The sequence below is a fragment of the Rhizoctonia solani genome, chromosome 4 (genome assembly GCF_016906535.1).
Source record: "Rhizoctonia solani chromosome 4, complete sequence".
Taxonomy (NCBI): Eukaryota; Fungi; Basidiomycota; class Agaricomycetes; order Cantharellales; family Ceratobasidiaceae; genus Rhizoctonia; species Rhizoctonia solani.
In genome coordinates, this window is record NC_057373.1 from 1,244,881 (window position 1) to 1,258,966 (window position 14,086).

At 48.0% G+C, this 14,086-nt stretch overlaps 6 protein-coding genes across 6 annotated transcripts; 2 read left to right on the forward strand and 4 right to left on the reverse strand.

The window, feature by feature from the left end:
- Positions 1–13: 13 nt before the first annotated feature.
- RhiXN_00400 (Serine/threonine-protein kinase) lies at positions 14–1,495 on the reverse strand (the record flags this gene model as incomplete). The annotated part of the gene is made up of 4 exons (XM_043320219.1): positions 14–840; positions 891–1,119; positions 1,173–1,394; positions 1,460–1,495. The coding sequence occupies 4 exons, from the start codon at positions 1,493–1,495 to the stop codon at positions 14–16; spliced, it is 1,314 nt and encodes a 437-aa protein (XP_043179231.1).
- Positions 1,496–1,556: 61 nt separating this feature from the next.
- On the reverse strand, positions 1,557–2,195 carry RhiXN_00401 (Serine/threonine-protein kinase; the record flags this gene model as incomplete). The annotated part of the gene is made up of 5 exons (XM_043320220.1): positions 1,557–1,631; positions 1,688–1,840; positions 1,899–1,967; positions 2,016–2,055; positions 2,107–2,195. 5 exons carry the CDS (start codon positions 2,193–2,195, stop codon positions 1,557–1,559), a joined length of 426 nt encoding a protein of 141 aa, XP_043179232.1.
- Positions 2,196–2,546: 351 nt separating this feature from the next.
- Positions 2,547–7,860, forward strand: RhiXN_00402 (DNA topoisomerase 4; the record flags this gene model as incomplete). The annotated part of the gene is made up of 19 exons (XM_043320221.1): positions 2,547–2,618; positions 2,664–2,900; positions 2,955–3,137; positions 3,186–4,113; positions 4,167–4,260; positions 4,309–4,624; positions 4,679–4,792; positions 4,843–4,947; positions 5,003–5,167; positions 5,224–5,409; positions 5,468–5,623; positions 5,684–5,873; positions 5,932–6,044; positions 6,101–6,271; positions 6,322–6,558; positions 6,609–6,896; positions 6,949–7,065; positions 7,118–7,485; positions 7,539–7,860. The coding sequence occupies 19 exons, from the start codon at positions 2,547–2,549 to the stop codon at positions 7,858–7,860; spliced, it is 4,362 nt and encodes a 1,453-aa protein (XP_043179233.1).
- An 832-nt stretch (positions 7,861–8,692) lies between these two features.
- Positions 8,693–11,271, reverse strand: RhiXN_00403 (Vacuolar sorting 38 and autophagy-related subunit 14; the record flags this gene model as incomplete). Its single annotated transcript, XM_043320222.1, has 7 exons — positions 8,693–9,119; positions 9,175–9,262; positions 9,573–9,811; positions 9,865–9,994; positions 10,044–10,125; positions 10,176–10,523; positions 10,576–11,271. The coding sequence occupies 7 exons, from the start codon at positions 11,269–11,271 to the stop codon at positions 8,693–8,695; spliced, it is 2,010 nt and encodes a 669-aa protein (XP_043179234.1).
- Positions 11,272–11,332: 61 nt separating this feature from the next.
- On the reverse strand, positions 11,333–11,844 carry RhiXN_00404 (uncharacterized protein; the record flags this gene model as incomplete). Its single annotated transcript, XM_043320223.1, has 2 exons — positions 11,333–11,749; positions 11,815–11,844. The coding sequence occupies 2 exons, from the start codon at positions 11,842–11,844 to the stop codon at positions 11,333–11,335; spliced, it is 447 nt and encodes a 148-aa protein (XP_043179235.1).
- A 380-nt stretch (positions 11,845–12,224) lies between these two features.
- Positions 12,225–13,885, forward strand: RhiXN_00405 (uncharacterized protein; the record flags this gene model as incomplete). The annotated part of the gene is made up of 5 exons (XM_043320224.1): positions 12,225–12,386; positions 12,437–12,492; positions 12,575–12,680; positions 12,741–13,266; positions 13,317–13,885. 5 exons carry the CDS (start codon positions 12,225–12,227, stop codon positions 13,883–13,885), a joined length of 1,419 nt encoding a protein of 472 aa, XP_043179236.1.
- Between the last annotated feature and the right edge of the window lie 201 nt (positions 13,886–14,086).

Sequence of the window (14,086 nt, forward strand, 5' to 3'; positions counted from 1 at the left end):
TGTTTTTAATGTGCTAAGGAATACCACCAAGTGAAAGAGCCAGTGAACCTGTGCTCTCGCTCAGAGTATCAATCATACTGCATGAGCCGCCTTCCCCCGAAATCTCTCGTATTTTTCCAAGAACCCTCGTCACACCTCGTCGGCCTCCACCCCCGCAATGGCGATATTCAACCGCAGCCTGTTCGAAGTCCATGATTGCTGCTTCTTTATTTCCTCTACGCATGGACACTCCTCCACGTCCTTCCAGCGCCTCTGACTTAATGGTAGCCTTGTCTTGTTTTTCCCCGAGTCTAATTGCCTCGCCGAACCAACCATATGCATCGTCATCCTCCCCAGCTGCCACATGTACTTGACCTAGCTGTATTAGCGCTGCCCCTTCCTCATCTACCCAACCTCCTTTCTTCGCAGAAGACCTACAGTTGAGTAATAGACGCTTGGCCTCCCCGGTGCTCTCTATTTCAGCGACCATGCGTTGGACACGAATCTGATACATGGGTTGGTGAGGTGAGCTCAATGTCTCCATCGCAGCCTCAAGATGCACACGTGCGTTGGGCTTATCGACGCGTGCTAGCTCAGTGAGAGTTTGAGCATGCCTTAGCTGGTGTGATGCCGAAGCAAACGCGGCTGCAGCTGTCGTGTAGAGCTGACGAGCTAAAGGTATATCTCGCTGCGTGTATGCGCGACGGGCTTTGGTAAGTACTGTGTCTGCATCATTGAGACTAGTGGGCTCGAGAGTCAGAGGGGAGATAGTCGGAGAAGAGATGAAAGAAGATAATCGAGATCTAATAGACGAAATCGAAGACGAAGGCGAAGAAAGTGACCTCTGGCCCACAGGACTACCTAGAAAACGTTTATCCTCGAGTCTGAAAATGAACATAGCTTTTGCTTACTAGGATCCTGAACATCTCGCTGAAATTTTAACAGGTCTATGCGAGACATTACACTTCGCATAGACTCCCTTTCCATTGGATCTTGCTTCCAGCAATCCTGCATTAATGCCCAGACTGGAGGAGGTATAATTTTGTTTTTTGGAGGTGGTGGAGTGCTCCCGCGCATTACTGCTAAGATAACTGCCGGTTCGTGGATTATATGGAACCATGGAACAGCACAAGTTTCTACCTAGCACAACTTATAGGTTTAGATACCGTTATCATGCAGTCGTTCTTTCTTACCTCAAGCATTACCATTCCGAATGCCCAGACATCAGATGCGGGCGTGAAAGCGGGAGGACGACCATCTTCATCTGCATAATGCAGTTCAGGACTCATCCACCGCATGGAGCCATGAAATGCCGAAGTCGTGTATCCAGTAGGAGCATCAGAATTTTTGACTGCTCGAGACAAGCCGAAGTCGCTTATTCGGGGCGTACGATTTTGAGATATTAGAATGTTCTCCTGCATTGTGTGTTGAGCCAAGTGACAGGTGATGTGTACATAAGGGATCGTAAACACTGCCTTACCGCTTTGAGGTCTCCGTGCACAATAGGAGGATCCATTTCGTGCATATATACAACCGCGGAGGCGATATCATGAACCTATTCTGGATTCATTATACATTCACCCCGGAGGACGTTGGGATTGGATACTTGCCATAGCTAGATCATCGATCGGCTCATCATGCTCAACTAGGTACTAATCCCCAGGGTTAGTATTGCGTTCTAACTTCAAGTGTGATTTACTATGCTTACGTCCGCGAGCGTGCCTAGAGGACAAAATTCGGTGATCATCGAAGGTAATGGTAGTGCGAAAGGGAAGGTTCCGAGGTCCGTGCAAGTGCCAAGTAGTGGGAGAATGTTAGGATGTCGAAGAGTGCGCCATGTTTTGAGTTCCCGCGCGAGTCTCTAGAATTTCCTGGTGTGGTTTACTAAGACAATTTCAATTGAGGTCTTATGGGCTTACCCTCTCTATTTCTTGACGTTCGGTACCTCTAAGGTGCTTACTAGTGACATGAGGAACTTTTATAGCGACCTAATGAGCATTTAATACGCAAATCTGAGACATATAGTGGCCACAAACCCGTTGCACAGGGGACGTGATTAACCAGTTGAGTTCACCTCTGAAGAACGGGCGTCAATATTGTATTGAGTATACTCTGCGCCCAACTCACAGCCATATATCTGCAAAACCGCCACGTGCGAATGGAACAGACTGGACTTTTGTTACTAGTCCAGTCAAGTCAAGTGCAACGTGTTCCATGGTGCGGTGGTCAAGCAGGAAATGAAAGTTGGGTTGGTCTCTGACTCTCTGGGCGCCTATTTGAAACTAACAAGGTCCGCTGGCGCATGCGCATACAAATAAACGCGGTTGCTTACGCGATCAAGCTTGCAAAATTTGGTTCCAGGAGCTGGATGTATTATTCATTATACGTATGCGCCGGTTATTGGTATACACGAGTCTAATGACAAGGCAATGGACATGTAAGTGGTACGCCCTTGAAATTTAGGAACAGCCAGCACTAAGTTTCAAAATCTAGTCACTTCCCACGTGACTTTAAATCCAAACGCGTCTTGCTCGACCGTAACTACGAACATCAGGCGCGTAAACACCATGTCCGACTCTGAAGATTTTAATATGGGAGGGGACTCTGGTAGCGAAGACTTCAAGCCCAAGGCAAAGAAGGTATGAACACACACATTGCTTCAATCTGTCTCATACGTTGTACAGACTACTGCAAAGGCAAAGGCCACATCTACCTCGAAGGCTGCTCCAAAAGCCAAAGCTGCCGCGGCTCCCAAGAAAAAGGTTACTGGAAAAATTCTCAAACCCATTGAGAATAAGAAAGACGACTCCGACGATGACGGTGCATGGATTGTCAAAGACGATGCGGACAAAGACGATGGGTCCGAACCATCAGCCACCATACAAAGAAAGGACAAGGGTGCCTCGGAAATGTATGAGAAGGTTAGTAAATCACGTAGATTGTCTGTTGGACTTGCTCACGTTGCAATCTCATAGTTGACCCAATTGGAACACATCCTGAAACGTCCTGATACGTACATCGGCTCTATTGAGTCTATCTCACAAAAAATGTGGACTTTTGACGAGGAGACCAAACGCATGGTCTTCAGAGAGGTCAAGTTTGTCCCAGGCCTTTTCAAAATCGTAGACGAAATCCTTGTTAATGCTGCGGACAACAAGGTATGTGGCCACGATGATGTATAAGCAGGAGGGCTCAATATGTGTTAGATAAACGACGCATCTATGGATACTATCAAAGTCGAAATTGATGCCGAGGAGGGACTTATCAGTGTCTATAACAATGGCAAAGGGATCCCAATCGAAGTTCATTCAAAAGAGAAGATTTGGATTCCTGAAATGATTTTCGGTCATCTCCTTACATCCTCCAATTATGATGACGATGAGAAGAAACTCACTGGTGGTCGTAACGGTTATGGTGCTAAACTCACCAACATCTACTCCACCGAATTTACCGTCGAAACCGCCGACAAGAAGACCGAGCAGAAGTACAAGCAAACCTGGATGAACAATATGTCGAAGCCTGGAAAAGCCAAGATCACCAAGAACCCCCGAGGCGAGGAGTTTACCAAGGTTTCTTTCCGTCCAGACTTCAAGCGGTTCGGAATGGAGGGTATGGATCATGACATTGCCAGTTTGTTGAAGCGCCGAGTGTACGACATGGCTGGGACTGTAAAGAACGTGAAAGTCTTTCTCAACGGCGAACGCATCAAAATCAAGAACTTCAAGCAATACGTTGAGATGTATGTCAACTCGGCCAAAGAGAACGCTGGCGAGGGCGAGGGACCGAAGCCTACTGTTATTTTTGAAGAAATCTCCCCGCGTTGGGAAGTAGGCTTCGCTTTGTCTGACGGGTCGTTTCAACAAATCTCGTTCGCGAACAGTATCGCCACTACCAAGGGTGGTACTCACGTCAACATGATTGCCGAACAAATCTCCAAGAACCTGATTGCAGGTATCGAAAAGAAAAACAAGGGAGCCAAGGTCAAGCCCCAGACGATCAAGAATCATATGTGGATCTTTGTCAATTCGCTAATCGAAAACCCGACCTTTGACAGTCAAACCAAAGAATGGTTAACTCTTCCGTCTTCCAAATTTGGTAGTCGGCCACACGTATCTGAAGATTTTATGAAGAGGGGTAAGCATCCCTTGTGGTTCTGTCTATAGTAAACTCACGAGTGTCTACCACAGTCGCCAAGTCTGGGATTATCGATAACGTCCTGAGCTGGGCCAAGTTCAAGGCCGATCAGGAGAACAAAAAGACTGACGGCACCAAGCGAACTCGGTACGTATCACCAACTTACCAGCGATTAGAAACTTACATTATTTGTAGTCTTACTGGCATCGCGAAGTTGTCTGATGCTAACAATGCCGGCGGAAGGCACGCTTCAGAATGTACTCTCATCTTGACCGAAGGTGACTCTGCCAAGTCTCTGGCTGAGGCAGGTCTGAGTGTAGCTGGTCGAAATAATTTCGGTATCTTTCCCCTCCGTGGCAAACTGTTGAACGTACGAGAAGCCACCCACGACCAAGTAATGAAAAATGCAGAGATTCAGGCCATTAAACAAATTATGGGCTTGAAACATGGAGTCGCTTACAAGGATGTGAGCAGCCTGCGTTATGGCAGCATCATGATTATGACCGATCAGGTATGCATTTCGCCCTGCCAGTGACCCTTGTGAAGCTAATTCTCCGTAATACAGGATCATGACGGTTCCCACATTAAAGGCTTGCTGATCAATTTCCTTGACTATTTCTATCCGTCACTTTTGAAAATTCCGGAGTTTCTGGTCGAATTTGTTACACCCATTGTTCGAGTAAGCATCTTGTGTTATTGAGGGTGAACAACATTCACACGTTCACGTAGGTCACAAAGGGGAACCAGAAAATCAACTTCTTTACTATTCCTGAATTCCAGAAGTGGAATGAAGAAAACAACAAGGACGGAAAGTGGTATGTTAAGTACTACAAGGTAAGTTCTACTTAAACCTTTAGTATCGGACACATAATGAACGCTAGTACCATAGGGGTTGGGAACTAGCAAAGACTCAGACGCCCGAGAATACTTTGGGGCCATGGAAAAACATATGATCCCATTCGCCAAAACCGAGGAAGGAGAACGCGAGTTGATTGACATGGCCTTTAACAAGAAAAAGGCTGATGATCGCAAGGATTGGCTGCGTCAATTTAAGGTACATAATTTGAGCACACTTAGAACAAGAGTTTTTTTTTTGAGACGTTGTTTCAGCCCGGAACTTTCATCGACCACAGCGTCCAGGAGATCACATACAGCGACTTTATCAACCGGGAGCTGATACTGTTTTCAATGGCCGACAATATCCGTTCAATTCCTTCGGTTGTCGATGGCCTCAAACCTGGTCAACGTAAAGTAATCTTTGGTACTTTCAAACGTAAACTTAAGAACGAGATCAAGGTTGGTAATCCTCCATAAAAGCTGGATACACCGTGGACTTAATTCTGGTGTATAATAGGTTGCCCAGCTTGTCGGATACATTTCAGAAAAGACAGCGTACCATCATGGTGAACAGAGTTTAACAATGACCATTGTCAACTTGGCGCAGAACTTTGTTGGAAGCAATAATATCAATCTACTCAAACCAGAAGGACAATTCGGTACCCGTTCTCAGGTGAGCAAGATGGCTTGATTCGATTACCCAGATGAACTCAAGTGCACGTATTTTATCCAGGGTGGAAAAGATGCTGCATCTGCACGTTATATTTTCACTAGCATCCCTCGCATTACACGTACTATCTTCCACCCGCACGACGACGCACTCTTGAATTATTTGAGGGATGATAACGACTCGATCGAACCCGAATGGTATATGCCAATTCTTCCAGTAATCTTGATCAATGGAGCAGACGGTATTGGTACTGGTACGTTTAGCAGGCTAATTGGAAACAAATTGAATAATGGCTAAACATTCGTTCTAAGGCTGGAGTACATCGATCCCGAATTACAACCCTCGAGATATTGTAGACAACATCAAACGCTTGATGAATGGCGAGCCACAAGTTTCGATGTTCCCCTGGTACCGGGGTTTCAAGGTTGAATTATGATTATATTCATGATGACCGATACTGATCTCTATCGCATGTAATAGGGTAATATCGAAAAGATTGGAGAGGACAAGTACAAAGTCAGCGGTATCGTCGAACGCACTGCTAAAGGTGTCGATATCAAGGAGCTTCCTATACGTGTATGGACGCAATCCTACAAGGAGCAGCTCGAAGAATGGCTTGTCGGTACACAAAAGAGCCCGCCATTTGTCAAAGTCTGTGTTTCTCTGATTTTCATTTTGGTGTTGACTAAACAAATCGACAGGATTACCATGAGCATCACACAACCCGCTCCGTATATTTCGAGCTTACGGTTGCTGAGAAGGACCTAGAAAAGGCTGAAGCTGAAGGTTTCGAGAAATTCTTCAAGTTGGTTGCTCAAATTAGTACTAGCAACATGATCTGCTTTGATGCGAACGGAAAGATCAAGAAATATAATTCTCCGGAAGAGATCCTTGAAGAGTTCTATGCTCTTCGATTGAGCTACTACCAGAAGCGCAAGGTACATTTATAGGCAACTCCTTCCATAACGAAACTGACTGGCAAGTCTAGCAACACCTGTGCGACGAACTGGAGCGTCAATACGAGAAGTTGTCCAACCAGGCCCGGTTTGTTAACATGATCATCAAGAAAGAACTTGTCGTTTCGAACAAAAAGAAGGCTGACCTATGCGCTGAGCTTCGAGAACTCAAATTCAGACCGTTCCCCAAGGTTCGCAAGGCAAAGGAGTCTGGCGAAAATGAGGACGCAGTGGAAGAAGAGGAAGATGAGCCGGTTGGGGCGAATAGTGACTATGACTACCTGCTCGGAATGGCCATCTGGAGTTTGACTCGCGAAAAGGTACTGTGTTTGAGGCATACATGGTGTTCAAGGTTAACAGAATTACTGCTAGGTCGAGAAATTGATCAATGAGCAAAATGCAAAGGAGGCAGAATGGAACGAACTCCTCAAAAGGAAAGCTGTGGATCTCTGGAATGAAGACCTTGAGGAGTTCCTCAAGGCTTGGGATGTAGGTTATCCCCGCCTGTCCCTGGACGCTTGCTAAATCGCCTGGTGTATAGGACATGCTTGAAGAAGACGCTGAAGCAGAGGCTGTCGGTACCAGTAAGAAGAAGGGTACTAAACTGAGGACTCGCAAGTCAATTGGCGGCAAAGCTACCAAACGTGCTGCCGATTCGGGGTCAGAGGACGACTTCAAGCCTACAAAGGCTCCAGCGAAGCGCAAGCCTGCAGCTGAAAAGCCTGCCCCGGCTAAAGCTACCGCGAAAATGGAGTCCATGGATGAAGACGAAAAGCCTGTTGTGGTCAAGAAAAAGCCTGTTGTAACTTCGTCAAAGGTGAAAAAGGAAGAGTCTGACTCTGATGCTCCCGTCATCAAAGTACCAGCAGCTGCAAAAGGCAAGGGAAAAGCTGCTGTCAAACGCAAGAGGTAAGGCTATTAAGAATATGCCTATAACTGTTGCTGATTATCGTTGTCATTAGTGCGGACGAAGACGACTCTGATGAGGCACCAGTCATCAAACCGGTTAAGAAGACGAAAGCGCAACCAAGCGTCAAAGACTTTTTCGATGCCGTCCCAACAAAACCTTCTACGTCTAAACCCAAAGCTGCTGCCAAGAAAAAGATTATCAGTAGCGACGACGAAGACGAATCGATGGTAGTACTAAATAACGATGATGACGATGATGAGCCGCCTGTAGTCAAACGTACTACGCGACCAACCACGGGCAAGTCGAAATACGTGGAGCTTTCAACCGACGGGGACGACAACGATGAGGATGATGTTTATTCTATTTCCGATTAGTGCGTTTTACTTGTAGAATATCAGGATACCATGTCTGCGATGTTATTTACTTATTCTGTCTGAATTCTATTCACCTTGTACAAGCACCTTCTCACATCATATAGGCGTACCATCCAAACGTTGCGATTGCTACAGCTGAACGAGGAGCACTGGATCTGGGCTTCAAATTTCAACAGTGGCTTGTGAAAGGCTTATATGCCAGAGATATCATAGAAAGTGAATTGCTTCATGAAGAGTCGCATATAAACATGATGAAAGCAAGTGCAGAGAACCGAGGGAAATAGCTTGTGCTCGGTGTTGATGGCTTTACCGGTTCTGCACACACACACTTAGCATACTTAGGATTCGTATGCACCAGCCAACACACCTTAGTGAACCCAATGGCAGCCGACTTCTCACGGAAACATTGACGGCAGATATCGAGGCCGTATTTCCTGATTAAACCAGCTTGGTGGGCGCAGACACGGCTGAAGCGGTATTTCAACGGGATACGACACGAGACTCGCAGACCGCACTCACCACTCCCTGCTTCCCTTTCCAAACTTACGAGGGCGAGAAAACCAAACAGCGTCGTGAGTCATTTTGAGACGATAGGAGTTTTATCCAAGTGTCTGTGAATTTGGGTTACAATTTAGTTTGCTCAGACGCGACGAACGCATACCTGGGTGACGGCACTAGATTGGCGTTTGTGATGTTGACTCGGATGCAAATCGCTACCTCCGGCAGGCCACTTTGTGGTTCTATAAAGTTTCATTCGAATCCTATAGGTAAAACACAGACAAACAATAAAAGCACACTATGTACGCATATAATATAAGGGTAAACGAGCCATCTAGGTAATTGTGTGTGATAATGGAGATGCAGGAGGCTCTCCTACCGGTGTTTTATCGACGAGTTTCTCAAGACCATGTGAAGGTGAATCACCTTTGGCTTCAACTCCGTTTGATTCAACTTCGCCAGTGCTGGAATTGCTGCTACCACTCAAGGCACTAGGTGAGTTTTCGGGACGTGCAGTCTCTGGAGTCTTTGGTGCCGTTGGCGTGCGTGCTTCCGACGATTCTGCCGGCTCAATAGTATCCACAATAACTTTGGGTCGACTAGACCTTCGTAGAATGGCCGTTAGAGGTGATAGAAAGCTACTGCGACTTGGTGCTGGATTCTGAGGGGTCTCAGTGGGAGTCGGCGATAAAGCTCTTGGAGTTTCGGCGGTATCTTCTACGGAGGGAGCGGGAGGTAGGATTGGAACTTCGACAGTATCACTACAAACGAATAGTTTCAGAAACTCGCAAATAGGGATGATTATACCAAACTCACGGTGGCGATGATTGAGAATTATGGGTGAGTATAAGCATTAGGTTTTGAGGTTCGGCAGGGTGTGCCTGAGGTCCGCAGCACGGAGTCCCTGCTCAGCCATGAGCTACGAAATAGACATTATTAGTCCCAGTGTTATCCGACATAGTGAATTTATTAATACCGTTTCAATATCTTTGTTCAATAGGAAAACAGCATATTCAAAGCGGTAAGTGTCCATCCCCGTGGGATACAGGGGAAACCTATTGGGAAAAATCAAAACGTCAGTGTCTGCGATCACGATTTCAACCGAACACATGTTCACATCCTAGGTCCATGCATGGCCGAGATTGGGTCCCTAACATAGCTCCGGCTTCCTACATACGTAACGGGGTACGGTATCCGCACATTCATGTACGAACTAAGCAAGGCCACAACGTGCGCCGCGTAACCCAGGGCAGCGGATACCGCCTCCTCGTTGTTGAGTGGTGGAGCTGGATCCGATGGCGCAACTGGCACAGGAAGAGGGACATCCAGGATAGTGAAAACCAGGTCCGCAGCGCGCTCAGCGTCGGGTTCAATAGGGAATATAAAGTCGAGAGTGTGGCACAGGGTCGTTCGGCGAGGCGCGAGGGCGTTGTGTATTGCGAGATAAGTGGCGCTGAAATCACAGTACTCAGAGAAAAACGGTAATGAAATGGAAGAGCTACTCACCTGGCGGAATTAACTTCGTCAGACTTCTCATCATTGGCTTGAACGTCCTGATCATAAATGTCAGTTGCAGCCCTCAACGCCTCGCGCCGGGCCCGGAGCTGCTCAATCCGACTCTGTATCTCCTTAGAGGCTTGATAAACCTGTCAATACAAATCCTAGCATTCTCGTTATGGACTTACATGCGGCACATCCCCTTTTAGCGGTAGCAACTTCTTGTCTGAGAGTCCTGAGGTGTTCTTCCCTCTCGCCGATTTCCCTTGTCTTTACTAAAGTGAGCGTCCTGGGATGTGAACGAACATGGCAATACGTACCAACACATTTGGGCCCACTTGCTCGATCAGGTCATTTGTATTGCGTAACACCTCATCAAGCGATGTTTGGGTGTCTCTGACTACCGCATACAGGTTGGCTAATTTCACCACGTCGGCCCAGGTCGCGCTCTGTTTCATACGCGTTTCTCGACGACTGTGTTGAAGAATCTCGCTTCGTGTAGGTGGCTTGGTTTTGAGAGTTGTAGTAGCAAGCTCCGAATCGGAAGCATAGGCGGCTGGGGAAGATGGACGCGAAGGCGAATTAGGTGGTAGAAAATACAAATCGCCAGACGGAGCGAGAGAAAACAGTAGAGTGTTGGAGGGTAAAATGTCAAGATGATCAAGGACCTTGATCATTTTCAGCGCGTCTAATTATTGTAGCGGGTTGAAATTCACGTACAGTTGTTTCAACCTTTTCCAGCCTATCCATTTGTACATCCCACTCGACCAACACTTTCCAATTAGCATTATTCGTCTCATCGGAGCCGATATCCTTGTCTTTCCCTTTGAGATTAGACCAAGCTGAAGCAGAACATTCGTCAACTCGGCCCCAGAGAGCAACAGTGACCCGGTTCTGCTGACGATCAACCCAGTCGGCAAAATCTCCATTTGCATCCAGATCCGTCCAAGAGGGATTAGTTGAAGGCCTATGAATTGACGAAATGAAAAAGGGGATGGTGGCTTGTCGATCCTCCGCAACAGAACGAGCGGGAGACGCCGATCGTGTTGATGGCGGAGATGGCGTACGAGGGAAGTTGATCGATTTAGGAGAAGAAATTGAGGGAGTTCTGGCAGATCCATTTGCTGTGGGTCCATTGGATTTACGGGTAGAGCCGGCGCGTTTAAGTGTGACTTTAACACCACTTGTCTCTCCGTGCAGGTCCAAAGACGAAGTCGAGAGCTGGGGTGAATGCTTGGGTTGGTAATCCTGTTCGACAATGGGGTTTTTCGGCAACTGGCCCCGTGTGGGTGAGCGCTCGGGAGATGTAGGGGAAGTTGGTGAATTGAGAGTGCCTCCGTTCCGGTTTGGCGTTCGTTCGTTGACCAATTCTGGAACTGATAGGGTTACAAAGGTCTCAACAAGTCTCGAGGACATAACTTTCTCGAGATTGCGCTGCGAAGCATCATACAGAAACGAACTGGAGCCTACGACGGGGCTAGTCGGTGGGTAGTAACTGATGCATCGCGTGAATGAGTTCCGGCTTTTGTAGATCCAGTGATGTATGTGAAGTAGAACGCTGGCGTCTCAAGTGTGCTGGAGGAGAATTTGAGGGCCCAGCACGAGAGAAACTGACAGGAGGTCCAGCAGGACGAGCGCGAGCGCTCCGAGGTGTCTCCCCTGGCTTGTCAGCACTTTCTTCAGTGCGTACATCTGAACGTAGATTCCGCAGAGTAACGACCGCGTTCTGGGATATCTTTCGGCCTCTTCGACGAGCGAGAACCAGATCTGTATCGTCGGAGAGTTGTATGATTGGAGCTGGTGTCGTGTGTTGCAGCGCCGAGGATGCATGATCACGTAGAGGGAATGGAGTAAGATTCTTGACGTATATTCCCTCTATGTGCCTTATACGCCTCTAAAAAAAACCAGATGATTCATGATGAATCAGACTAAGAGGAACATTCGCAGAGTGATACCCACCTGACTGCCAGCTAACTCCTCGTACATCATGATTCCCCCTTTGCCAATCCTATCCGCCCTCCCACCCAGAAAGTGTAGGTTCTATCTCAGAATAGGCAGCTGTTTCAGTCTGACAGACGAGTTATGGTATTGTTCTGGCGGTGGTTCACGTTGGGGGCGCGAATTACAACTGGATTGTAGCTTTCACATGGTGACGATTAGCCTGGATTAGTCATCGGCGCGCCTGTTCCTCGACCCACTCTGAGGCCTGCAGCTGGTATTTGCCGACCCCGACTATCACCGTCCGAGTGGTGTCTATCTATACAATTGCTACTCATGCAACAACCAACAGCTGTACCTATTAAACAACGTCGGAATACTCTTACGAAGCCAGTACCAGGCGCGCCAATGGAGCCCTGTATCACCCTCAAATGACCCTACCTGGCGTGGCGACTTCGACTTACTTGACCAATCCTCCCAACGTTCCACCAACTTCAGTCGCCCATATGGCAGGAATAAGTCAGCCCCCGGCGGCTACCAGCCAAAGACCTTACCTAGCGGCGGAAATGGGTATGATGCAAGAGGCATTGAAAGTATGTTATGAATCCGCCAAGCTATCAAATTTTGATTTAAGAATTTTCAGATTTCAGCTTTGAAGACTGCGGAAACTATTCGTTATATGGCTACGGTTCGGCGAGTGTGAGTGGATTCCTCTGGTGACCCTAAAAGTGCATACTGAGGCGAACCAAAGTACGACAATGCGGAATGTCTAATACTTCAGTGGTCGCGCATCTCATGTCAAGGGACCGCCACCGGCGGTAGCGAACGAGCTACGTGCTCAATTAGCTCGCTACGATCAGCTTTGTGACATTGTCGAGGCTCGACTCGTACGTTGTGGTTCAAACTCAGCTCGCATTGACTGTATTGACATTCCTTATGTGTACTAGATTCGGGCTCATGCGGCATTGTCTGCCCGACTCGCACGCGAGCGCGTCGCGAATCCACAGCTAGAGACTCAACAACCGATCCAAATTGACTCTCCGATGTCCGACGACGTTCCTCTGTCCATTTCAACCAATCTTCCAGCTTCGAATCCCAAAGCAAAATACACCCCCGCTCCAAAATCAAGAACATTGGCTTCTCTCGCGACCCAGCGTACGCTGAACTCGGCGCCCGACTCGGCGCATAGTATTTCGCCTGTTACCCTCGCTTCCAACGCTGCTCTACCTTCGGCACAGGATAACCTGTTATCTCATCATGCAGTCATGCCAGGGCTCCTGGAAGCGCTAAGAAAACAAGAGCAAGAGCAGGCGAGAAGCGCATTACACCGGCCACCGGGACAAGACGCATCGGTGATAGATATACCTATTATGGAAGAGCTTTTCATGGCCGATGCGAACCCAAGCGGAGTCGATCTAGGCATTGAATCCGCAGTCTCGGTGATCGACTCTTCAGTAAACGGAATTGGCCATGGTGTCACGACATCGACACCGCAGTGTCCGCCATCCATTCGGCTGTCCCAGACATGAACTCGGCCGTCGCGGAACTCGACTCGGCGGTGGCGGACCTAGCCGCGGCCGGAGACGAATCGCTATTTGCCGACCTGCATGCCAATCCCAGTGGGGACAATCCCCAGCCGTTTGCGAGTGACGGCTTGCAGTCCCGCGGGTTTCCCGGCGGGGATCCTTTCACGACCGGGAATATACCGGCGGACGAGTTTCCGAGCGTTTCAGGCACTGTGGAAGATAGCAAGGGTGATTTATTGGCAGGTCTTGATGGGGCTGGGTCTGGCGACATGGACTTGGAAATGAATATGGACCTGATGGAAATGGGTGGATTGGGTATTGCTGCGAATGAAATGGGGCACACAGACGAAAACACTGGGCAGAATGGTCAGGATGGATTGGGTGAAGCTGGGATGGGACTGGACGAAAGCGTGGGTCTCGACATCCCCGGCGCTGACCTCAACATTGGGGACATGGATATGGGCAACGATGATATAGTAGCGATGTGGAGCAATATGGATGGGCTCTTTGGTAACATGGGTACAGATATCGGCGATGGGATCCAAATCAAAACAGAGGAAGACTAAATCGCGTCCCTCAGTTCTTGAGCCGATCATCTCGATGCATTTTGTTGGTTACGATACACAATTTGGTATTTCACAAAGATGTCTCACTCGAACTCGGTAATGGATAGCAGCTTTCATTATGCAGGGGTCCTAAATTGTCCTAGACTGCGGGGCGGGTGTCACAGCAACTAGAAGTTCGAGGAGCTATCGTATGATATGCCT